Here is a 25,508-nt window from a genome sequence, read left to right as displayed (position 1 = left end):
CCAATTAAAAATCTGTCTTCCTCCTTCCATTTACTCAAGGCTCTGGCATCCACCGCAATCTGGGGGAGCGAGTTCCACGGATTCTCAACCCTTTCTCCTCTGTTTTAAATCTGCTATCCCTTATCCTAAAGCAATGACCTCTTGTTCTAGATTGTTCCACAAGAGGAAACATCTGCTGCACGTCTACTTTGTCAATACCTTTTATCATCTAATACCCGTCAATTAGATCTTCTTTTATTCTTCTAAACTTGAGAGTATACAGGCCTCATTCTCTCCACATAGACAAACTCATCTCTGGAATCAATCTAGTGAACCGCCTCTGAACTGCCTCGAACACAATTACAGCCCGACTCAAATAAGGGGACTAAAACTGTACCAATTGTGGCTGACATATCTGGGTATACCGGATACTAAATAGGTAGAAAATGGGATATGAATTGAATTTATAAAGTGGGTGGGGGCCATTTCTAGAATGACGGGCAGAACGGTGGCACAGTGGTTGGCAATGCTGCCTCACGGCGCTGAGGTCCCAAGTTCATTCCCGGCTCTGGGTCACTGTCCGTGTGGTTTTTGCGTGGGTTTCGCCCCCACAACCAAAAGATGTGCAGTGTAGAGGGATCGGGCATGCTAAATTGCCCCTTAATTGGAAAAAATTAATTGGGTACTCCAAATTTAAAACAAAAATTTTTCAAACTTATTGGATTCAAAGTTCACCACCTGCTGTGGTGGTATTCGAACCTGCGTTGACCAGAGCACCACTCTGGGTCTGCTGGATTACTCGTCCAGTGACGATGCAACTAGACCACCGCCTCCCGCCGCATAGCTCTGCCCTTGCAGACTCTTCTATTTATTTCCTCAGTCTGATAATCATTCTCGATCGTTATCATTTACCTATCATTGTAAAGAACTGACAATACGCATCAACAAAACAATGTTTTGATCATTCTCATCAATTATAAGGAATTGAACTGAACTTACTCAGTTGCACCGTTAATTTGGTTCCAGATCCAAACGTTAGCTTATAATTGGTATTCACACAGCAATATATATCTGCACAGAAACCCTTCAAACCAGATTCCTAGCATATAGGACACCCACACAATGGACCGTATATTACATTTAGGGTTAGTTACATTTCCAGGGGAATTGTTAGCAAGAGTTGGCAATTGCATCTTATTGAAATCAAATTAGGGTCAACCTTTCTCACACATTAGTATAATATATTGCACTCTGAATAATCTAGACTTGATCTAGATATGCTTAATGTCCATTGACAAACAGTTTTGACCCAATATTTGTCACAGAGCTGACACAATCATTTAAGTAGTTACTTTGCCAAACAAGCTGAAGGTTTCTTACCAGGATTGACAATAAGTTTGGTGCCACTTCCAAATACTAATTTGGAGAAGCCTTCAGTAGTCACACACTGACTTATCCCTTCACAAGAAGGTTCAGTTTCCCAACCCACCATTACTGTCACTGGTGAATTATTTTAATACTCTCTTGCACGATTTGACATTACCACGTTATCTTGGCTACATTCCCCAGGATATACTTTTCAATCAGGTTTGTGACTAAAGTCTGGGATCTTTTCACAGTTTCATGTGGTCATGTTCCTGACACATGTCTCACCCTGTCCTTTTTTTAGAGGAGTTCATTAAAGAATCAACATTTAGTGAGCCGGATGAAGGTAAGGGGCATGAAGATAGGCTTCTGCAACAATTGACAATGTTCTCCATTAACTTTCAAATTTATTGGATTCAAAGTTCACCGCCTGCTGTGGTGGTATTCGAACCTGCGTTGACCAGAGCGCCACTCTGGGTCTGCTGGATTACTCGTCCAGTGACGATGCAACTAGACAACCGCCTCCCGCCTTGAATGTTCTGCCCTTGCATACTCTTCTATTTATTTCCCCATCCTGTATCTCCCCACAGCCTCCTCTTAACTCTATCAGTTCTACTGGCCTCAAGCTCCACAGGTACCACCACATGATTCAGGAAATGCCGCCTGAATCCCAAATCAGTGACTTTGTTGACCTGTCCTTTCATTCTCACATCCCTCGTTGGGAACCTCACCCCTGGTCTCCCCCCTGTCAAAATCCTTCCTGACATTAAAACAATAACTGTTATTTGACTGCACAGACTTTTCCTGACTTGGGAAGTTGTGCTCAGTCTGATCATCATTCTCGACCGTTATCATTTACCTATCATTGTAAAGAACTGACAATACGCATCAACAAAACAATGTTTTGATCATTCTCATCAATTATCAGGAATTGAACTGAACTTACTCGGTTGCACCGTTAATTTGGTTCCAGATCCAAACGTGACCTTAAAACCGCCATTCACACAGCAATATATATCTGCACAGAAACCCTTCAAACCAGATTCCTAGCATATAGGACACCCACACAATGGACCGTATATTACATTTAGGGTTAGTTACATTTCCAGGGGAATTGTTAGCAAGAGGTGACAATTGCATCTTATTGAAATCAAATTAGGGTCAACCTTTCTCACACATTAATACAATATATTGCACTCTGAATAATCTAGACTGGATCTAGATATGCTTAATGTCCATTGACAAAAAGTTTTGACCCAATATTTGTCACAGAGCTGACACAATCATTTAAGTGGTTACTTTGCCAAACAAGCTGAAGGTTTCTTACCAGGATTGACAATAAGTTTGGTGCCACTTCCAAATACTAATTTGGTGAGGCTTCCAGTAGCCACACACTGACTTATCCCTTTACAAGAAGGTTCAGTTTCCCAACCCACCATTACTGTCACCGCTGAATTATTTTAATACTCTCTTGCACGATTTGACATTACCACGTTATCTTGGCAACATTCCCCATGATATTCTTTTCAATCGGGTTTGTGACTTTATTCGACCAAACTTACTGGGTTCCACGATTAGTTGAGTCCCAGTTCCAAAGATAAGCTTGTTGATTCCATCTTTCACCCAGCCCCACACTGCCTGACAAAAACTTTTAGAGTTAATTACTTGTCTTTCTATATCAGCGTAACGTAACAGTCACCCATTTTAAAGACACATTTTCATCTCTCTCTCCATCTCTGTCCCTCAATCTCTTTCTCTCGCCATCTCTCACATCCCTGCACATCGTTGGATTGTGGGAATGAGATCCATGCAGACACGGGGAGAATGTGCAAACTCCAGACGGACTGTGACCCGGAGCCGGGATCGAAACCGGGTCCTCGATGCCGTGAGGTGGCAGCGCATCTGGCAATCAATGTGATTGCATATGCTTTTTTTAAAATATAAAATATGCATCCTTACATTCCTCATTTACTTGGTTTAACGTGGAGCCTGGTCTTTGATCCCAAAGATCAACTTTTCATTCAGCCGCATACAATTTAAGTTGCTAATATTCAAAGAACATGTTCAATTCTTGTTTCTTGAATTAAGTCTGTGATCTGTTCACAGTTGCATGTGGTCATGTTCCAGACAGATGTCTCACCCCGTCCTTGTTTTAGAGGATGCCATTAAAGAATCAACATTTAGTGAGCCGGATGTAGGTAAGGGGCATTAAGATAGGCTTCTGCAACAATTGACAATGTTCGTCATTAACTTTCAAATTTATTGGATTCAAATTTCACCATCTGCTGTGGTGGTATTCGAACCTGCGTTGACCAGAGCGCCACTCTGGGTCTGCTGGATTACTGTCCAGTGACGATGCAACTAGACCACCACCTCCCGCCTCGTATGCTCTGCCCTTGCATACTCTTCTATTTATTTCCCCATCCTGTATCTCCCCACAGCCTCCTCTTAACTCTATCAGTTCTATTGGCCTCAAGCTCCACAGGTCCCACCACATGATTCAGGAAATGCCGCCTGAATCCCAAATGAGTGACTTTCTTGACCTGTCCTTTCATTCTCACAACCCTCGTTGGGAACCTCACCCCTGGTCTCCCTCCTGTCAAAATCCTTCCTGACATTAAAACAATAACTGTTATTTGACTGCACAGACTTTTCCTGACTTGGGAAGTGGTGCTCAGTCTGATCATCATTCTCGACCGTTATCATTTACCTATCATTGTAAAGAACTGACAATACGCATCAACAAAACAATGTTTTGATCATTCTCATCAATTATAAGGAATTGAACTGAACTTACTCAGTTGCACCGTTAATTTGGTTCCAGATCCAAACATTAGCTTAACATTGTCATTCACACAGCAATATATATCTGCACAGAAACCCTTCAAACCAGATTCCTAGCATATAGGACACCCACACAATGGACCGTATATTACATTTAGGGTTAGTTACATTTCCAGGGGAATTGTTAGCAAGAGGTGACAATTGCATCTTATTGAACTCAAGTTAGGGTCAACCTTTCTCACACATTAATACAATATATTGCACTCTGAATAAACGATACTTGGTCTAGATATGCTTAATGTCCATTGATAAACAGTTTTGACCCAACATTTGTAATGAGCTTACACAATCATTTAAGTGGTTACTTTGCCAAACAAGGTGAAGGTTTCTTACCAGGATTGACAATAAGTTTGGTGCCACTTCCAAATACTAATTTGGAGAAGCCTGCAGAATCCACACACTGACTTATCCCTTTACAAAAAGGTTCAGTTTCCCAACCCACCATTTCTGTCACTGGTGAATTATTTTAATTCTCTCTTGCACGATTTGACATTACCACGTTATCTTGGCTACATTCCCCATGATATTCTTTTCAATCGGGTTTGTGACTTTATTCGACCAAACTTACTGGGTTCCACGACTAGTTGAGTCCCAGTTCCAAAGATAAGCTTGTTCGTCCCAAGATTCACACAGCCCCACACTGCCTAACAAAAACTTTCAGAGTTAATTACTTGTCTTTCTATATCAGCGTAACGTAACAGTCACCCATTTTAAAGACACATTTTCATCTCTCTCTCCATCTCTGTCCCTCAATCTCTCTCTCTCTCCGTCTCTCACATCCCTGCACATCTTTGGGTTGTGGGAATGAGATCTACGCAGACACGGGGAGAATGTGCAAACTCCACACGGACTGTGACCCGGAGCCGGGATCGAAACCGGGTCATCAACGCCGTGAGGTGGCAGCGCATCTGGCAATCAATGTGATTGCATATGCTTTTTAAAAAATATTAAATATGCATCCTTACATTCCTTATTTACTTGGTTTAACTTGGAGCCTGGTCTTTGATCCCAAAGATCAACTTCTCTTTGAGCCTCATTTAATTTAATTTGCTAATATTCGAAGAAAATATTCAATTCTTGTTTCTGGACTAAACCCTGGGATCTGTTCACAGTTGCATGTGGTCATGTTCCAGACAGATTTCTCACCCCGTCCTTGTTTTAGAGCAGGCCATTAAAGAATCAACATTTAGTGAGCCTGATGTAGGTAAGGGGCATTAAGATAGGCTTCTGCAACAATTGACAATGTTCGTCATTAACTTTCAAATTTATTGGATTCAAATTTCACCACCTGCTGTGGTGGTATTCGAACCTGCGTTGACCAGAGCACCACTCTGGGTCTGCTGGATTACTCGTCCAGTGACGATGCAACTAAACCACCGCCTCCCGCCTCGTATGCTCTGCCCTTGCATACTCTTCTATTTATTTCCCCATCCTGTATCTCTCCACAGCCTCCTCTTAACTCTATCAGTTCTATTGGCCTCAAGCTCCACAGGTCCCACCACATGATTCAGGAAATGCCGCCTGAATACCAAATGAGTGACATTCCTGACCTGTCCTTTCATTCTCACAACCCTCGTTGGGAATCTTACCCCTGGTCTCCCCCCTGTCAAAATCCTTCCTGACATTAAAACAATAACTGTTATTTGACTGCACAGACTTTTCCTGACTTGGGAAGTGGTGCTCAGTCTGATCATCATTCTCGACAGTTATCATTTACCTATTATTGTAAAGAACTGACAATACGCATCAACAAAACAATGTTTTGATCATTCTCATCAATTATAAGGAATTGAACTGAACTTACTCGGTTGCACCGTTAATTTGGTTCCAGATCCAAACGTTAGCTTAACATTGTCATTCACACAGCAATATATATCTGCACAGAAACCCTTCAAACCAGATTCCTAGCATATAGGACACCCACACAATGGACCGTATATTACATTTAGGGTTAGTTACATTTCCAGGGGAATTGTTAGCAAGAGTTGGCAATTGCATCTTATTGAAATCCAATTAGGGTCAACCTTTCTCACACATTAATACAATATATTGCACTCTGAATAAACTATACTTGATCTAGATATGCTTCATGTCCATTGACAAACAGTTTTGACCAACATTTGTCATTAGCTTACACAATCATTTAAGTAGTTACTTTGCCAAATAAGCTGAATGTTTCTTACCAGGATTGACAATAAGTTTGGTGCCACTTCCAAATACTAATTTGGTGAGGCTTCCAGAAGCCACACACTGACTTATCCCTTTACAAGAAGGTTCAGTTTCCCAACCCACCATTACTGTCACTGGTGAATTATTTTAATACTCTCCTGCACGATTTGACATTACCACATTATCTTGGCAACATTCCCCATGATATTCTTTTCAATCGGGTTTGTGACTTTATTCGACCAAACTTACTGGGTTCCACGATTAGTTGAGTCCCAGTTCCAAAGATAAGCTTGTTCATCCCAAGATTCACACAGCCCCACACTGCCAATCAAAAACTTTCAGAGTTAATTACTTGTCTTTCTATCTCAGCGTAACGTAACAGTCACCAATTTTAAAGACACATTTTCATCTCTCTCTCCATCTCTGTCCCTCAATCTCTCTCTCTCTCCATCTCTCACATCCCTGCACATCTTTGGGTTGTGGGAATGAGATCCACGCAGACACGGGGAGAATGTGCAAACTCCACACGGACAGTGACCCAGGGCCGGGATCGAACCCGGGTCCTCGATGCCCTGAGGTGGCAGCGCATCTGGCAATCAGTGTGATTGCATAAGATTTTTTAAAAATATAAAATATACATCCTTACATTCCTCATTTACTTGGTTTAACCTGGAGCCTGGTCTTTGATCCCAAAGATTAATTTCTCTTTGAGCCTCATACAAATTAATTTGCTAATATTCAAACAACATGTTCAATTCTTGTTTCTTGACTAAAGTCTGGGATCTTTTCATAGTTGCATGGGGTCATGTTCCAGACAGATGTCTCACCCCGTCCTTGTTTTAGAGGAGGTCATTAAAGAATCAACATTTAGTGAGCCTGATGTAGGTAAGGGGCATTAAGATAGGCTTCTGCAACAATTGACAATGTTCGTCATTAACTTTCAAATTTATTGGATTCAAAGTTCACCACCTGCAGTGGTGGTATTCGAACCTGCGTTGACCAGAGCACCACTCTGGGTCTGCTGGGTTACTCGTCCAGTGACGATGCAACTAGACCACCGCCTCCCGCCCCGTATGCTCTGCCCTTGCATACTCTTCTATTTATTTCCCCATCCTGTATCTCCCCACAGCCTCCTCTTAACTCTATCAGTTCTATTGGCCTCAAGCTCCACAGGTCCCACCACATGATTCAGGAAATGCCACCTGAATCCCAAATGAGTGACTTTCTTGACCTGTCCTTTCATTCTCACAACCCTCGTTGGGAACCTCACCCCTGGCCTTCCCTCCTGTCAAAATCCTTCCTGACATTAAAACAATAACTGTTATTTGACTGCACAGACTTTTCCTGACTTGGGAAGTGGTGCTCAGTCTGATCGTCATTCTCGACAGTTATCATTTACCTATCATTGTAAAGAACTGACAATACGCATCAACAAAACAATGTCTTCATCATTCTCATCAATTATAAGGAATTGAACTGAACTTACTCGGCTGCACCGTTAATTTGGTTCCAGATCCAAACGTTAGCTTAACATTGTAATTCACACAGCAATATATATCTGCACAGAAACCCTTCAAACCAGATTCCTAGCATATAGGACACCCACACAATGGACCGTATATTACATTTAGGGTTCGTTACATTTCCAGGGGATTGTTAGCAAGAGTTGGCAATTTCATATTATTGAAATCCAATTAGGGTCAACCTTTCTCACACATTAATACAATATATTGCACTCTGAATAATCTAGACTTGATCTAGATATGCTTAATGTCCATTGACAAGCAGTATTGAGCAACATTTGTCATTAGCTGACACAATCATTTAAGTAGTTACTTTGCCAAACAAGCTGAAGGTTTCTTACCAGGATTGACAATAAGTTTGGTGCCACTTCCAAATACTAATTTGTTGTTGCCTCCAATAGTCACACACTGACTTATCCCTTTACAAGAAGGTTCAATTTCCCAACCCACCATTACTGTCACTGGTGAATTATTTTAATACTCTCTTGCACGATTTGACATTACCACGTTATCTTGGGGACATTCCCCAAGATATTCTTTTCAATCAGGCATTTGACTTTATTCGACCAAACTTACTGGGTTCCACGATTAGTTTAGTCCCAATTCCAAAGATCAGCTTGTTCATCCCAAGATTCACACAGCCCCACACTGCCTAACAAAAACTTTCAGAGTTAATTACTTGTCTTTCTATATCAGCGTAACGTAACAGTTACCCATTTTAAACAGACATTTTCATCTCTCTCTCCATCTCTGTCCCTCAACCTCTCTCTCTCTCTCCATCTCTCACAACCCGGCACATCTTTGGGTTGTGGGAATGAGATCCACGCAGACACGGGGAGAATGTGCAAACTCCACACGGACTGTGACCCAGAGCCGGGATCGAACCCGGGTCCTCGACACTGTGAGGTGGCAGGGCATCTGGCAATCAATGTGATTGCATATACTTTTTAAAAAATATAAAATATGCATCCTTACATTCCTCATTTACTTGGTTTAACCTGGAGCCTGGTCTTTGATCCCAAAGATCAACTTCTCTTTGAGCCTCATCCAATTTAATTTGCTAATATTCGAAGAAAATATTCAATTCTTGTTCCTTGACTAAAGTCTGGGATCTTTTCACAGTTGCATGTGGTCATGTTCCAGACAGATGTCTCACCCCATCCTTGTTTTAGAGAAGGCCATTAAAGAATCAACATTAAGTGAGCCTGATGTAGGTAAGGAGCATTAAGATAGGCTTCGGCAACAATTGACAATGTTCTTCATTACCTTTCAAATTTATTGGATTCAAAGTTCACCACCTGCTGTGGTGGTATTCGAACCTGCGTTGACCAGAGCACCACTCTGGGTCTGCTGGATTACTCCTCCAGTTACGATGCAACTAGACCACTGCCTCCCGCCCCGTATGCTCTGCCCTTGCATACAATTCCATTTATTTCCCCATCCTGTATCTCCCCACAGCCTCCTCTTAACTCTATCAGTTCTATTGGCCTCAAGCTCCACAGGTCCCACCACATGATTCAGGAAATGCCGCCTGAATCCCAAATGAGTGACTTTCTTGACCTGTCCTTTCATTCTCACAACCCTCGTTGGGAACCTCACCCCTGGTCTCCCTCCTGTCAAAATCCTTCCTGACATTAAAACAATAACTGTTATTTGACTGCACAGACTTTTCCTGACTTGGGAAGTGGTGCTCAGTCTGATCATCATTCTCGACCGTTATCATTTACCTATCATTGTAAAGAACTGACAATACGCATCAACAAAACAATGTTTTGATCATTCTCATCAATTATAAGGAATTGAACTGAACTTACTCGGCTGCACCGTTAATTTGGTTCCAGATCCAAACGTTACCTTAAGATTGCTATTCACACAGCAATATATATCTGCACAGAAACCCTTCAAACCAGATTCCTAGCATATAGGACACCCACACAATGGACCGTATATTACATTTAGGGTTTGTTACATTTCCAGGGGAATTGTTAGCAAGAGTTGGCAATTGCATCTTATTGAAATCCAATTAGGGTCAACCTTTCTCACACATTAATACAATATATTGCACTCTGAATAAACTATACTTGATCTAGATATGCTTAATGTCCATTGATAAACAGTTTTGACCCAACATTTGTCATAAGCTGACACAATCATTTAAGTAGTTACTTTGCCAAACAAGCTGAAGGTTTCTTACCAGGATTGACAATAAGTTTGGTGCCACTTCCAAATACTAATTTGTAGTTGCCTCCAGAAGCCACACACTGACTTATCCCTTTACAAGAAGGTTCAGTTTCCCAACCCACCATTACTGTCACTGGTGAATTATTTTAATACTCTCTTGCACGATTTGACATTACCACGTTATCTTGGCTACATTCCCCATGATATTCTTTTCAATCAGGTTTGTGAATAAAGTCTGGGATCTTTTCACAGTTGCATGTGGTCATGTTCCAGACAGATGTCTCACCCTGTCCTTTTTTTAGAGGCGGTCATTAAAGAATCAACATTTAGTGAGCCTGATGTAGGTAAGGGCATTAAGATAGGCTTCTGCAACAATTGACAATGTTCTCCATTAACTTTCAAATTTATTGGATTCAAAGTTCACCACCTGCTGTGGTGGTATTCGAACCTGCGTTGACCAGAGCACCACTCTGGGTCTGCTGGATTACTCGTCCAGTGACGATGCAACTAGACCACCGCCTCCCGCATCGTCTGCTCTGCCCTTGCATACTCTTCTATTTATTTCCCCATCTTGTGTCTCTCTCCACAGCCTCCTCTTAACTCTATCAGTTCTATTGCCCTCAAGCTCCACAGGTCCCACCACATGATTCAGGAAATGCCGCCTGAAACCCAAATGAGTGACTTTCCTGACCTGTCCTTTCATTCTCACAACCCTCGTTGGGAATCTTACCCCTGGTCTCCCTCCTGTCAATATCCTTCCTGACATTAAAACAATAACTGTTATTTGAGTGCACAGACGTTTCCTGACTTGGGAAGTGGTGCTCAGTCTGATCGTCATTCTCGACCGTTATCATTTATCTATCATTGTAAAGAACTGACAATACGCATCAACAAAACAATGTTTTGATCATTCTCATCAATTATAAGGAATTGAACTGAACTTACTCGGCTGCACCGTTAATTTGGTTCCAGATCCAAACGTTAGCTTAACATTGACATTCACACAGCAATATATATCTGCACAGAAACCCTTCAAACCAGATTCCTAGCATATAGGATACCCACACAATGGACCGTATATTACATTTAGGGTTAGTTACATTTCCAGGGGAATTGTTAGCAAGTGTTGGCAATTGCATCTTATTAAAATCAAATTAGGGTCAACCTTTCTCACACATTAATACAATATATTGCACTCTGAATAATCTAGACTTGATCTAGATATGCTTAATGTCCATTGACAAACAGTTTTGACCAACATTTGTCATCAGCTGACACAATCATTTAAGTGGTTACTTTGCCAAACAAGCTGAAGGTTTCTTACCAGGATTGACAATAAGTTTGGTGCCACTTCCAAATACTAATTTGTAGTTGCCTCCAGTAGTCACACACTGACTTATCCCTTTACAAGAAGGTTCAGTTTCCCAACCCACCGTTACTGTCAGTGGTGAATTATTTTAATACTCTCTTGCGCGATTTGACATTACCACGTTACCTTGGCTACATTCCCCATGATATTCATTTCAATCGGGATTGTGACTTTATTCGACCAAACTTGATTGTTGCCACTGCACAGAAACCCTTCAAACCAGATTCCTAGCATATCGGGCACCCACACAATGGACCGTATATTACATTTAGGGTTAGTTACATTTTCAGGGGAATTGTTAGCAAGAGGTGACAATTGCATCTTATTGAAATCAAATTAGGGTCAACCTTTCTCACACATTAATACAATATATTGCACTCTGAATAAACGATACTTGATCTAGATATGCTTAATGTCCATTGACAAACAGTATTGACCAATATTTGTCATTAGCTTACACAATCATTTAAGTGGTTACTTTGCCAAACAAGCTGAAGGTTTCTTACCAGGATTGACAATAAGTTTGGTGCCACTTGCAAATACTAATTTGGTGAGGCTTCCAGAAGCCACACACTGACTTATCCCTTTACAAGAAGGTTCAGTTTCCCAACCCACCATCACTCTCACTGGTGAATTATTTTAATACTCTCTTGCACGATTTGACATTACCACGTTATCTTGGCTACATTCCCCAAGATATTCTTTTCAATCAGGTTTGTGACTTTATTCGACCAAACTTACTGGGTTCCACGATTAGTTTAGTCCCAGTTCCAAAGTTAAGCTTGTTGATTCCAGAATTCACACAGCCCCACACTGCCTAACAAAAACTTTCAGAGTTAATTACTTGTCTTTCTATATCAGCGTAACGTAACAGTCACCCATTTTAAAGACACATTTTCATCTCTCTCTCCATCTCTGTCCCTCAATCTCTCTCTCTCTCCGTCTCTCACATCCCTGCACATCTTTGGGTTGTGGGAATGAGATCCGCGCAGACATGGGGAGAATGTGCAAACTCCACACGGATAGTGACCCAGAGCCGGGATCGAACCCGGGTCCTCGACGCCGTGAGTTGGCAGCGCATCTGGCAATCAATGTGATTGCATATGCTTTTTTAAAAATATAAAATATACATCCTTACATTCCTCATTTACTTGGTTTAACCTGGAGCCTGGTCTTTGATCCCAAAGATCAACTTCTCATTGAGCCTCATCCAATTTAATTTGCTAATATTCAAAGAAAATATTCAATTCTTGTTTCTTGACTAAAGTCGGGGATCTGTTCACAGTTGCATGTGGTCATGTTCCAGACAGATTTCTCACCCCGTCCTTGTTTTAGAGCAGGCCATTAAAGAATCAACATTTAGTGAGCCTGATGTAGGTAAGGGGCATTAAGATAGGCTTCTGCAACAATTGACAATGTTCTCCATTAACTTTCAAATTTATTGTATTCAAATTTCACCATCTGCTGTGGTGGAATTTGAACCTGCGTTGCCCAGAGCACCACTCTGGGTCTGCTGGATTACTCGTCCAGTGACGATGCAACCAGACCACCGCCTCCCGCCTCGTATGCTCTGCCCTTGCATACTCTTCTATTTATTTCCCCATCTTGTGTCTCTCTCCACAACCTCCTCTTAACTCTATCAGTTCTATTGGCCTCAAGCTCCACAGGTACCACCACATGATTCAGGAAATGCCGCCTGAATCCCAAATGAGTGACTTTCTTGACCTGTGCTTTCATTCTCACAACCCTCGTTGGGAACCTTACCCCTGGTCTCCCTCCTGTCAAAATCCTTCCTGACATTAAAACAATAACTGTTATTTGACTGCACAGACTTTTCCTGACTTGGGAAGTGGTGCTCAGTCTGATCATCATTCTCGACCGTTATCATTTACCGATCATTGTAAAGAACTGACAATACGCATCAACAAAACAATGTTTTGATCATTCTCATCAATTATAAGGAATTGAACTGAACTTACTCAGTTGCACTGTTAATTTGGTTCCAGATCCAAATGTTAGCTTATAGTTGGCATTCACACAGAAATATATATCTGCACAGAAACCCTTCAAACCAGATTCCTTGCATATAGGACACCCACACAATGGACCGTATATTACATTTAGGGTTTGTTACATTTCCAGGGGAATTGTTAGCAAGAGTTGGCAATTGCATCTTATTGAAATCAAATTAGGGTCAACCTTTCTCACACATTAATATAATATATTGCACTCTGAATAATCTAGACTTGATCTAGATATGCTTAATGTCCATTGACAAACAGTTTTGACCAACATTTGTCATGAGCTTACACAATCATTTAAGTGGTTACTTTGCCAAACAAGCTGAAGGTTTCTTACCAGGATTGACAATGAGTTTGGTGCCACTTCCAAACACTAATTTGGTGTTGCCTCCAGTAGTCACACACTGACTTATCCCTTTACAAGAAGGTTCAGTTTCCCAACCCACCATTACTGTCACTGGTGAATTATTTTAATACTCTCTTGCACGATTTGACATTACCACGTTATCTTGGCTACATTCCCCAAGATATTCTTTTCAATCAGGTTTGTGATTAAAGTCTGGGATCTTTTCACAGTTGCATGTGGTCATGTTCCAGACAGATGTCTCACCCCGTCCTTGTTTTAGAGGATGCCATTAAAGAATCAACATTTAGTGAGCCTGATGTAGATAAGGGGCATTAAGATAGGCTTCTGCAACAATTGACAATGTTCTCCATTAACTTTCAAATTTATTGGATTCAAAGTTCACCACCTGCTGCGGTGGTATTCGAACCTGCGTTGACCAGAGCACCACTCTGGGTCTGCTGGATTACTCATCCAGTGACGATGCAACTAGACCACCGCCTCCCGCCTCGTATGCTCTGCCATTGCATACTCTTCTATTTATTTCCCCATCCTCTATCTCCCCACAGCCTCCTCTTAACTCTATCAGTTCTATTGGCCTCAATCTCCACAGGTACCACCACATGATTCAGGAAATGCCGCCTGAATCCCAAATGAGTGACTTTCCTCACCTGTCCTTTCCTTCTCACAACCCTCATTGGGAACCTCACCCCTGGTCTCCCCCCTGTCAAAATCCTTCCTGACATTAAAACAATAACTGTTATTTGACTGCACAGACTTTTCCTGACTTGGGAAGTGGTGCTCAGTCTGATCATCATTCTCGACCGTTATCATTTATCTATCATTGTAAAGAACTGACAATACGCATCAACAAAACAATGTTTTGATCATTCTCATCAATTATAAGGAATTGAACTGAACTTACTCGGGTGCACCGTTAATTTGGTTCCAGATCCAAACGTTAGCTTAACATTGTCATTCACACAGCAATATATATCTGCACAGAAACCCTTCAAACCAGATTCCTAGCATATAGGACACCCACACAATGGACCGTATATTACATTTAGGGTTCGTTACATTTCCAGGGGAATTGTTCACAAGAGCCGGCAATTGCATCTTATTGAAATCCAATTAGGGTCAACCTTTCTCACAGATTAATACAATATATTGCACTCTGAATAAACAGTACTTGCTCTAGATATGCTTAATGTCCATTGACAAACAGTGTTGACCAACATTTGTCATTAGCATACACAATCATTTAAGTGGTTACTTTGCCAAACAAGCTGAAGGTTTCTTACCAGGATTGACAATAAGTTTGGTGCCACTTCCAAATACTAATTTGATGTTGCTTCCAGTAGTCACACACTGACTTATCCCTTTACAAGAAGGTTCAGTTTCCCAACCCACCATTACTGTCACTGGTGAATTATTTTAATACTCTCTTGCACAATTTGACATTACCACGTTATCTTGGGTACATTCCCCATGATATTCTTTTCAATCTGGTTTGTGACTTTATTCGACTAAACTTACTGGGTTCCACGATTAGTTGAGTCCCAGTTCCAAAGATAAGCTTGTTGGTTCCAGCTTTCACACAGCCCCACACTGCCTAACAAAAACTTTCAGAGTTAATTACTTGTCTTTCTATATCAGTGTAACGTAACAGTCACCCATTTTAAACACACATTTTCATCTCTCTCTCCATCTCTGTCCTTCCATCTTCCTCCAGATCTCTCCACCTCTCTCTCTCCACCTCTCTCCCCTCCATGTCTCTCTCTCCACCTCTCTCTCCCCATCTCTCTCTCCCCTTTACGTCTCTCTCTCTCTCCCCATCTCTCTCCCCACCTCTCCCTCCCTTCATCTCGATCTCCATCTCTCTCTCTCGATCTCTCTCTCCCTGTACACGACACCCTGTATACTTCATCCGATGCCGGTGCTTATGTACAACTACATTGTAGACCTTGTGTTGCCCTATTATGTATTTTCTTTTCTTCTCTTTTCTTCTTATGTACTTAATGACCTGTTGAGCTGCTCGCAGAAAAATATTTTTCACTGTACCTCAGTACACGTGACAATAAACAAATCCAATCCAATCCATCTCTCTCTCCCTCCATCTCTCCCCCTCCATCTCTCCCCCTCCATCTCTCTCCTGATTTAACATGCATATTTTAATCTTCTCCCCAACTCTCTCTCTACCTCTGTCTACCGCCCTCTCTACATCTCCCTCTCTCCATCTCTCTCTCCCCCCATCTCTCCCTCCCTCCGTCCCTCTCTCCCTCCCTCGTTTAACATCACACATGCACACATAGGAATAACATGCCAATGCTTCTATATTTCACAGAAAATCACACATGTACATAAACATATTGAGGTTTCAGTGCACACCAACAGAAATAACCTCTATGTCATGAGATTAATGTTCAGGCATGAACTATAACATGATGATACTTAATGTTGCAAATAAATGTCCCCCACAGTCCATGCTTCTTGGCCCAATGGGTTAATTCAAGTTTTTGCCCCATACTAGAACAATCCCACCATCTTTATCTAACTTTATCAGTCCATTCTTCCGTTCCTTTAGCCATGCTGTACTAATCATTTTTTCCTTAAATACGGACATGGAATTATGAAATGGCAAATCAAATGGGGCAAATATTCCAAATTTATGGGTGAATTGAACACATGGGCGCATAAAGACACACAAACGTATATACACACACACACACACAGACAAACACAAGCATAGACATACATATAGACACACACATACAGACAGGCACACACACACACACACATATATATATATATACAAGTATAAACACAAATATTTAAGAAATCTAGAATTATTAATAAATACCTACTTGGTACCACAGTTACTTTTGTCCCCTGTCCAAAGGTAAGTTTTGTACCGCTTCCAAAATTCACACAGCATTGTACCCTTTAGCAAAAACCCCCTTCAGACGAACTATACTGATTTTCTGCCCCTTCGGCAACTAAAGTTAACTCTTAACACCAACCATAATATTGTCACTATCCCCATCGTAGATGGGGGGGAAAGAAATCAGAATGAAATTTCACTTACTGGGTTCCACAGTTAGTTTAGTCCCCGATCCAAATACTAGCTTGTCATAGTTATACACACAGCATTACAGACCAGTGCAGAAACCCTTTCACCTCACGCCAAGTACATCAGTTGAATGTTACATGTATACATCAGCCCGGTTATAAGTCAAAATTATTGATATATGTCTCAACCTACAGTCCAGGAATTGTGCGCAGTTCTGGAATCCACATTATAAGGAGGGATGTGATAGAACCGGAAAGGGTGCAGAGGAGATTTACCAGGATGTTGGCTGGGCTGGAGGGTTTTAGTTATGGAGAGAGATTGGACAGAATGGGGTTTCCTTGGAGCAGGGGAGCAGGAGGGGGGACATGATTGAGATGTATTAAATTAGAAGGGACATAGATAGAGTAGACAGGAAGAAACGTTTCTCCTTGGTGGAGGGATCAATCACCAGGGGGCGTAGATTTAAGGTGCGGGGCAGGAGATTTCGAGGGGATGTGAGTAAACACCTTTTCCCCAGAGGGTGGTGGGAGTTTAGAACATAGAACATTACAGCGCAGTACAGACCCTTCGGCCCTCGATGTTGCGCCGACCTGTGAAACCACTCTAAAGCCCTCTACACTATTCCCTTATCATCTATCCAATGACCATTTAAATGCCCTTTTAGATTTTCCTGTGTTAGCTTTAAATTGTGAAGAACAGGCCGCATTTATTCCTAAAACAGTGGTTAACTATCATCAGCATAATAATCACAAAAATGCAGACTGGAACTTCACTTACTGGGCTGCACAGTTAGTCTGGTCCCAGAGCCAAATGTGAGCTTATTGTAGTTATTCACACAGCATTAATTACCAATGCAGAAACTCTGCTGGGTATATAGACCATCGACAAAATCAACGGAATGTTACATTTAGCAAGGTGCGAGGTTCAAATAGTAACAAGTGCCGCAACCCCATTATTTCAGGCTCCTTTTGATCAATTAACTTCATATATTTATGATATCCTTTTACAGAACACACGAATGTATTACTCTGAGCAGAATTCATACATTGCAACTTTCCAGGATCATTTACCTGGTTCTCAGAATCAATTCTAAGCAAGGTTAACAATAAGCTTGACACCCTCTCCAAACACTATTCATCCACACAGTAATCTATCCCTTTGCAAGGATTCTGAATAGTGCTGTTTCCCCAATGTGCCTTTCATATCTCCCTCTTACTTCAATGACTGGAAATAGCCAAACGGTCCACTTATTATATTCTCCAGATTATAGTGGTGACATTATTTGCTTCCAATCAGATTTATGACATTGTCATTTCCAAATGCACCACTTACTGGGTTCCACGATTACTCTCGAGCCACTTCCAAAGATAAGCTTCCAGCTCCCATCATTCACACAGCCCTGCACCCCCTCATAAAAACCCACTGAGTTAATTATCCTTCTGTGGCTATCTTAGCGATGGATTGGCTTTGTTTATTGTCCCGTGTACTGAGGTGCAGTGAAAAGTATTTTTCTGCGAGCAGCTCAACAGATCATTAAGTACATGGGAAGAAAAAGGAATAAAAGAAAATAATAGGGCAACACAAGATAGACAATGTAACTACATAAACACCTACATTGGGTGAAGCATACAGGGGTGTAGTGATAATGAGGTCAGTCCATAAGAGGGTCGTTTAGGAGTCTGGTGACACTGGGGGGAAGAAGCTGTTTTTGAGTCTGTTATTGCGTGTTCTCAGACTTCTGTATCTCCTGCCCGATGGAAACAGTTGGAAGAGTGAGTAAGCCGGGTGGGAGGGGTCTTTGATTATGCTGCCTGCTTTCCCCAGGCAGCGAGAGGTGTAGATGGGGTCCATGGATGGGAGGCGGGTTTGTGTGATGGACTGGACTGTGTTCACGTCTCTCTGAAGTTTCTTGTGGTCCTGGGCCGAGCAGTTGTATAATAATGTATAACAATGCTCCAGTGACATGTCTGGTAGCACTTTGTTTCACCAGAGGCGCCGTCGAAATGGAAGTTGCTGCGAGATTTTTTTTTAAAAATCGGGCCAGATTATTTGACTTTTTAACAAAGGGACGTTGACCCACGCAACCCTGTTAATTTCAGGTACACATTTTGGCTTGATAGAATGCACAATCATGCAGTTACAACGTTGGGAACCATCACACATACGACCAGAATTGTCCTATCCGCTACCAACAAGAACAATATGAATGAATCAAACACAGAAATTGTTGATAAGAACATGAAGATGTACGTAAATACACATGCAGTCTTTTAATTATTAATTAACACCTACTTGGCACCACAATTAACTTTGTTCCGCTTCCAAAGATAAGCTTTCTGCCACCACCATCATTCACACAGAGGTAAGTCCTTTAGCAAAAACCCCCTTCTGACTAACTTTAGGGCATTTGCTTGTCCCTTCTGTTTTAGTACTAGATATCACTGAATCCCATCGCTGTGAATCCACCCGTATGTATGATATGAAATGGTCATCAATAATAAATAGACACACCTCACTTAATTTCCAAAAGAGGTAAATTATTTCTATTACAGTGAAGTGACAATCTCTGTGTCACTTCATCAGATGGCTCCAAGCACTGCAGGATGTATTAAACTCTCCCGCCAGGAGAATCAGCTTGTATTCCAATGTTTTATCCATACAATGGGGATCCACCTCAGGCCTTCACAAAAACACAGGCCAGCCATTGTGGAAATTTATGATTTGTGACATTTATTCTGACATCTTCAGCCTGTTGTTTAATTAGTGGAACAATATGTTGGCCAATTCAAATCAAGTTTCTCTCTATTACCCTCCAAATAGCTTAAATCATGCTGCAGATCATTAACAGGACAGGAGTCCTTAACACAGTTGAAGTAGCCGTTTTGTTTACATATACAATTATAGAACACGTAGAACATTACAGCGCAGTACAGGCCCTTCGGCCCTCGATGTTGCGCCGACCTGTGAAACCCCTCTGAAGCCCATCTACACTATTCCCTTATCGTCCATATGTCTATCCAATGACCATTTAAATGCCCTTAATGTTGGCGAGTCCACTACTGTTGCAAGCAGGGCATTCCACGCCCTTACTACTCTCTGAGTAAAGAACCTACCTCTGATACCTGTCCTATATCTATCTCCCCTCAATTTGAAGCTATGTCCCCTCGTGCTAGACAGCACCATCCGATACGATGATATCCACCATATGATATCTTACTTACTGGGTGTTACGGTGAGTTTGGTGCCGCTCCCAAATATGAGTGGAGTTGCAGCTCCTGAATTCACACACTGCCTGAGGCCATTGCAAAAACTCTCCCACTCAACAGGTTACACAGCTTTCACCTCGCTGATTTGCTGAATATTATCAAGTAGGCTTCTAACTCCCATGGCTGCCCATACCTTCACATGGCCCATGTACTCCCTGCTCGACACCATTGACACTTTTTCCAACATCTGTCATATATCTATCTCCCCTCAATTTAAAGATATGTCCCCTCGTGCTAGCCATCATCATCCGAGGAAAAAGGCTCTCAATGTCCACCCTATCTAATCCTCTGATCATCTTGTATGCCTCAATTAAGTCATCTCTTAATCTTCTCTCTAATGAAAACAGCCTCAATCCCTCAGCCTTCCCTCATAAGATCTTCCCTCCATACCAGGCAACATCCTGGTAAATCTCCTCTGCAACTGTAGAAGCCAGGTATTTCTAATACACCTAATATAGGTAAAAAAATAGCTTTAAGCGTTTAAGCGTTAATATTAATCCCCGGTATTAAAATGAAAGAAAACACATATTTTGCAATTTTCATTGTCATAGTTGTAAAGTAACACAGAAGTCTGATAAGACAGACACTTCTCATTTCATTTCTCCAAGGACAAGGGCTGAATCCATGGCAACGAGGTGGTAGGAGTGAAGGTTCTACCGTTCAAGATTAGGGTGAATTACATCCCATGACTTATTGAAGCTGAAACATTTTAGACTACGTTGCCTTGTTTTTAATAAGTGGACAGTTAGAACATCGAATCAAATATATATTTGATTCCAACATTCACAAAACAACAATTTTATAAAAGCAACATAATTTACTTTACTAGATTGAAATAGACAGTTTGATTTATATTTTTGGAGTTATGTCCAGCATGGCATGACGAGATAGCATGAGGTCTCCATTGTTACAGTAGTCAGGTCAGCATTAGACCAGTTTTTGCTGGCTTTGATAAAGCACAATATTGCATTCTTTAACATGCACAAAAAAGGCAGACAGGCAACAATTAGAAGTAATGTTGCATATTGAAGATGGACAGCTTACCATCAAATCAAATGTGTTTGAGTCTAACCCAAACCAATTAGGATTATAGTGGGGTGTGATCAGATCGTTTAAGACAGATATGAGATAGTATAACCATTGGGGATTTTGCCGCCATTTTTAGAAGAGTTAGGAAGAGTTAGGTTAGGGAGAGAAGAGTTAGGTTAGGGAGAGAAGAGTTAGGGTAGGGAGAGTTACGGTAGGGAGAGTTAGGCTAGAGAGAGAGTGTCAAGAGAGAGAGAGAGAGAGTTTTAGGCATCTATACTTTGATCTGAACTATTCACTGGCTCTCTGTATTCATATTTCATTTTCAGACTTTGACTTTTAAAAGTTATGTTTCGAGCTGTTTGTCTAAGAAGATCATTCCTGTGATCCTTTGAAAGCTTCAAATTGTTTACAAACTGCCTTTTAAATGACTTTCAAGTTGTAATCAATAGAAGGCAAATAAAACAATTCTTATTTGCACCTGGCAAGTTTTAACTTGAGTTTCTACTGAGTTTCAGTAATCGCAAGAACGGCTGGTAACCTTGAATTGATGGTTTCATAATCCCTCAACTGACATAGTCAAGTCCGAGATCCTTCAGCACCCTTTCCAATGGTTCCACATCATTCCTACAATGTGGTGACCAGAACTGCACGCAATACTCCAAACGCGGCCGCACCAGAGATTTGTACAGCTGCAACATGACCTCATGGCTCCGAAACTCAATCCCTCTACCAGTAAAAGCTAACACACCTTCTTCACAACCCTATCAACCTGGGTGGCAACCTTCAGGGATCTATGCACATGGACACTGAGATCTGTCTGCTCATCCACACGACCAAGAATCTTCCCATTAGCCCAGTACTCTGTCTTCCTGTTACTCCTTCCAAAATTATCTGAGGAAACTGCTTATCAAGTGCCACTGGAAGTACTCTCATTCTCATTTCAGTGACTTGGAATGGATCCATTAGCTAATTTTTCGACTTTCTGGATTACCCATGACAATACTTCCATTTGTGCTCATCCGAACGTTCTTTGCAAAGTGCAACACTTACTGGGTTCCACAATTAGTCTGGTTCCACTTCCAAAAGTAAGTTGGCTGTTTCCATAACTCACACAGCCTTACACAGTCCAACAAAAACCATCCGTGCTGATTCACCGTCCTTGTCTCTCCTGGCAATGTATGACGTAGACCCTCCACACTTCATCCACATTCCTCCAATCCATCTCTGGCCCCAACAGCCTCCATCAGCAGCACGCCTCCTCCATTCCTTACGCCCGCTGTTAACTTCCTCCAATCCAACTCTGTCGCACATTCCAGATTCCTGTCATCTCGCCCTTGCCTGCGGCGTTCTCTCCCAAAAGACCCTCCCCCCATCTCCTCACCCCCCCCCCCTCCCCGCCACCACCATCACCCAGCCTCTCCAACCCTCTGTTTCTTTGAGACTCTAAACCATGGGTCATCTTTGTCTTCGATCACAGGCTACATGAATAGGTCAAACACAAAGGCATTATAGGTAATGCTCACAACACGTCTACCGATAAATTAGTTATTGATGAATACATACTTGGCCCCACAGTTAACGTTGTGCCACTTCCAAAGATAATCTCTCTGTTGCCTCCACCATTCACACAGCATTGAGTCCTATACCCAAAACCCCTGCTGACTAACTTTAGTACATTCAATGGTCGGTCATTATTTCACTCGCCATCTGTTTAATGAGCCACCTCAGGACCTTCAATTTCTTTAAAAGAGACATATAATAAATGCAAATTCTCATTGGGATTTAGTGCATGGATTGTTGAGTCTTTTTACCCAAAGCGCAGTGGAGCCAGGATGACTGAGGAAATTGGGATAATAATTATAGCTTGGCAAGATGCATAATGACAGGTAGTTGACTATATCGATCAGACCCCATCATGCATAATGACTAAATTATCAAATCCATTCTTCAATCAGAAGTGACAAAGGTGAATGGAACAAATGGCTAAATTACTTGAAAAGCAGGGCGGAAGAAGCCACACATAAATAAACGGATAGTCTATGGTCATTAATGAATACCTACTTGGCTCCACGATTAACTGTGTTCCGCTTCCAAAGATCAGTTTGTTAGCACCCCCAAAGTTCACACAGTGTTTAAGCCTTTGACATAAACCCCCTGGAACATTATTGACCTGACTGACTGGCATTTGATTAACTGGAATCGCTAAATCCCATTAATGCAAAATTGTGCATGCTACATGTCAGGATTATTTAGTCAGTGGGCCAGACAGCTGGTTTGTGATGCAGAACAAGGCCAGCAGCACGGTTCAATTCCCGTACCAGCCTTCCTGAACAGGCGCCGGAATGTGGCGACTAGGGGCTTTTCACAGTAACTTCATTTGAAGCCTACTTGTGACAATAAGCGATTTTCATTTCATTTTCAAATACAGAGACCAAATCTGCTCCCACCCTAGTTCCTCTCGACCTTTCGACATATCCAGCCACTCCTTTCTCTCTGTCATTTATTAATCTAGCTTTCCATTCGGGATATATATTGTTTGCGTCAAGTGTTCCGCATTACAGCGAGTTCTACATTCAAACAATCTCTAGGTCTAGACGTTTCCGGTGAATTGCTTGCAATTATTTTTTTATTTTTTTAATTTAGATTAGCCAATTATTTTTTCCAATTAAGGGGCAATTTAGCGTGGCCAATCCACCTACTCTGCACATTTTTGGTTTGTGGGGGAGAAACCCACGCAGACACGGGGAGAACGTGCAAACTCCACACGGACAGCGACCCAGAGCCGGGATCGAACCTGGGACCTCAGCGCCTTGAGGAGGTTGTGCTAACCACTAGGCCACCGTGCTGCCCTTGCTTGCAATTATTAATGACTATCTTCCATTCAGTGTGGATGAATAGTCTCCAGATCTACCCCATCAAAACCCATCATCATTGCTTCAAGATTTCCATCAGATGAGTTCCACATCTATCTCTTCACTCTTTTCTGCAAATTATTTCTTCAATTTAACTCCAACGAACTGGCAATCGTTATTAAGAATTTGACGACCAACGCCATCATAAAAATGCAGAATGAAGCTTCACTTACGAGGTTCAACTGTCAGCTTAGTCCCGGGTCCAAACATTAGCTTATTCTGTGTGCCCACACAGTATGACACGCCAGTACGTAAACCCTTTACCTGATACTTGGCCTGGAGGCGAACCTTCGACAACAACTTTATGTTGCACACAAATTCAATCTTCACATTTACAATATTAATGCATGCATGATCTTGCATCATCCCCACCTTTTTGTAGGCAAAGCAGATTCTGACAGTCTCACATATGAGAGCCGCCTCATACATCATGTCAAAGTAGAATTTAATTTTGGTGATATTAATCTACCATTGATACATCATTTTCAGCAAAAAAAAACATAATTCAAGTTCAGCTTAGTTTCAACGTCCTTGCTAATAGCTTGAATTCTTACCAGGATTAACAATGAGTTCTGTCCCTCTGCCAAAGACTATTTTGCCATGCCCTCCAGTATTCACACAGTAATGTATCCTTTTACAAGAACTCAGAATAGTGCTGATTCTCAATGTATCGCTGCGATAAATATTACTTTGCTCCCATTGCCATTTCAATTATTTGAAATTAAATTGTTCTCCTTTCCCAGATTACCCGCAATAATCCTTTAATTTCTTGCCACCAGAATTGGAACATTACTATTTGAAAGTATACCACTTACTAGGTTCCACGATCAGTCTAGTCCCACTTCCAAAAATTAACTTGTAGCTCCCATCTCTCACACAGCCCTACGCTACATCACAAAAACCCTTTGGGTTAACTAATGTTCTTTGTCTACTTTACTGATGCAAGGTAAGTGAATTTTACCTCAGAGATACGTTCACGTGCATTTCTTCCGAGGAACCTGTCTTTCTTTCTGTCCGTCCATTGTTCCTAACTATGTGTTTATTCCATTATTTTTATGCATCTAGCTCCCCAACTTCAGCATGAACAAACTATTACTCCAGTCATTGCATGGCCCCACACACACACACACACACACACAGTTCACAATCACAATTAGGCTCACATTCACAAAGTCACACACAAACAGACATCCACACACACCACAATCACAATCTGTCTCACAATCACGCACACAGTCACACGCAAACAGGCATCCACACACACACACTTCACAATCACAATCTGTCTCACAATCACGCACACAGTCACACGCAAACAAGCATCCACACACACACACTTCACAATCACAATCTGTCTCACAATCACGCACACAGTCACACACAAACAGACATCCACACACTCACAGTCCCACAGACATAAACACACCCTCTGCC

General features: G+C 41.6%; 1 protein-coding gene across 1 annotated transcript in view; it reads right to left on the bottom strand.

Annotated features, from left to right (window-relative positions):
* Positions 1-25,508, bottom strand: part of LOC119960438 (M1-specific T cell receptor alpha chain-like) — a 65,659-nt gene that overhangs the window by 25,670 nt on the left and 14,481 nt on the right. Inside the window, exons 2-4 of the mRNA XM_038788162.1 lie at positions 24,339-24,539; positions 8,457-8,532; positions 8,222-8,341 (exon numbers count right to left, since the gene is read on the bottom strand). Coding sequence (XP_038644090.1) covers positions 8,222-8,341; positions 8,457-8,532; positions 24,339-24,539 — 397 coding nt within the window. The remainder of the gene's footprint in view (positions 1-8,221; positions 8,342-8,456; positions 8,533-24,338; positions 24,540-25,508) is intronic.

Source organism: Scyliorhinus canicula, unplaced genomic scaffold (assembly GCF_902713615.1).
Source record: "Scyliorhinus canicula unplaced genomic scaffold, sScyCan1.1, whole genome shotgun sequence".
In the NCBI taxonomy this organism is placed as follows: Eukaryota; Metazoa; Chordata; class Chondrichthyes; order Carcharhiniformes; family Scyliorhinidae; genus Scyliorhinus; species Scyliorhinus canicula.
The sequence above is the reverse complement of the archived record's forward strand: the minus strand, read 5'-3'. Positions and strand labels throughout refer to the sequence as shown.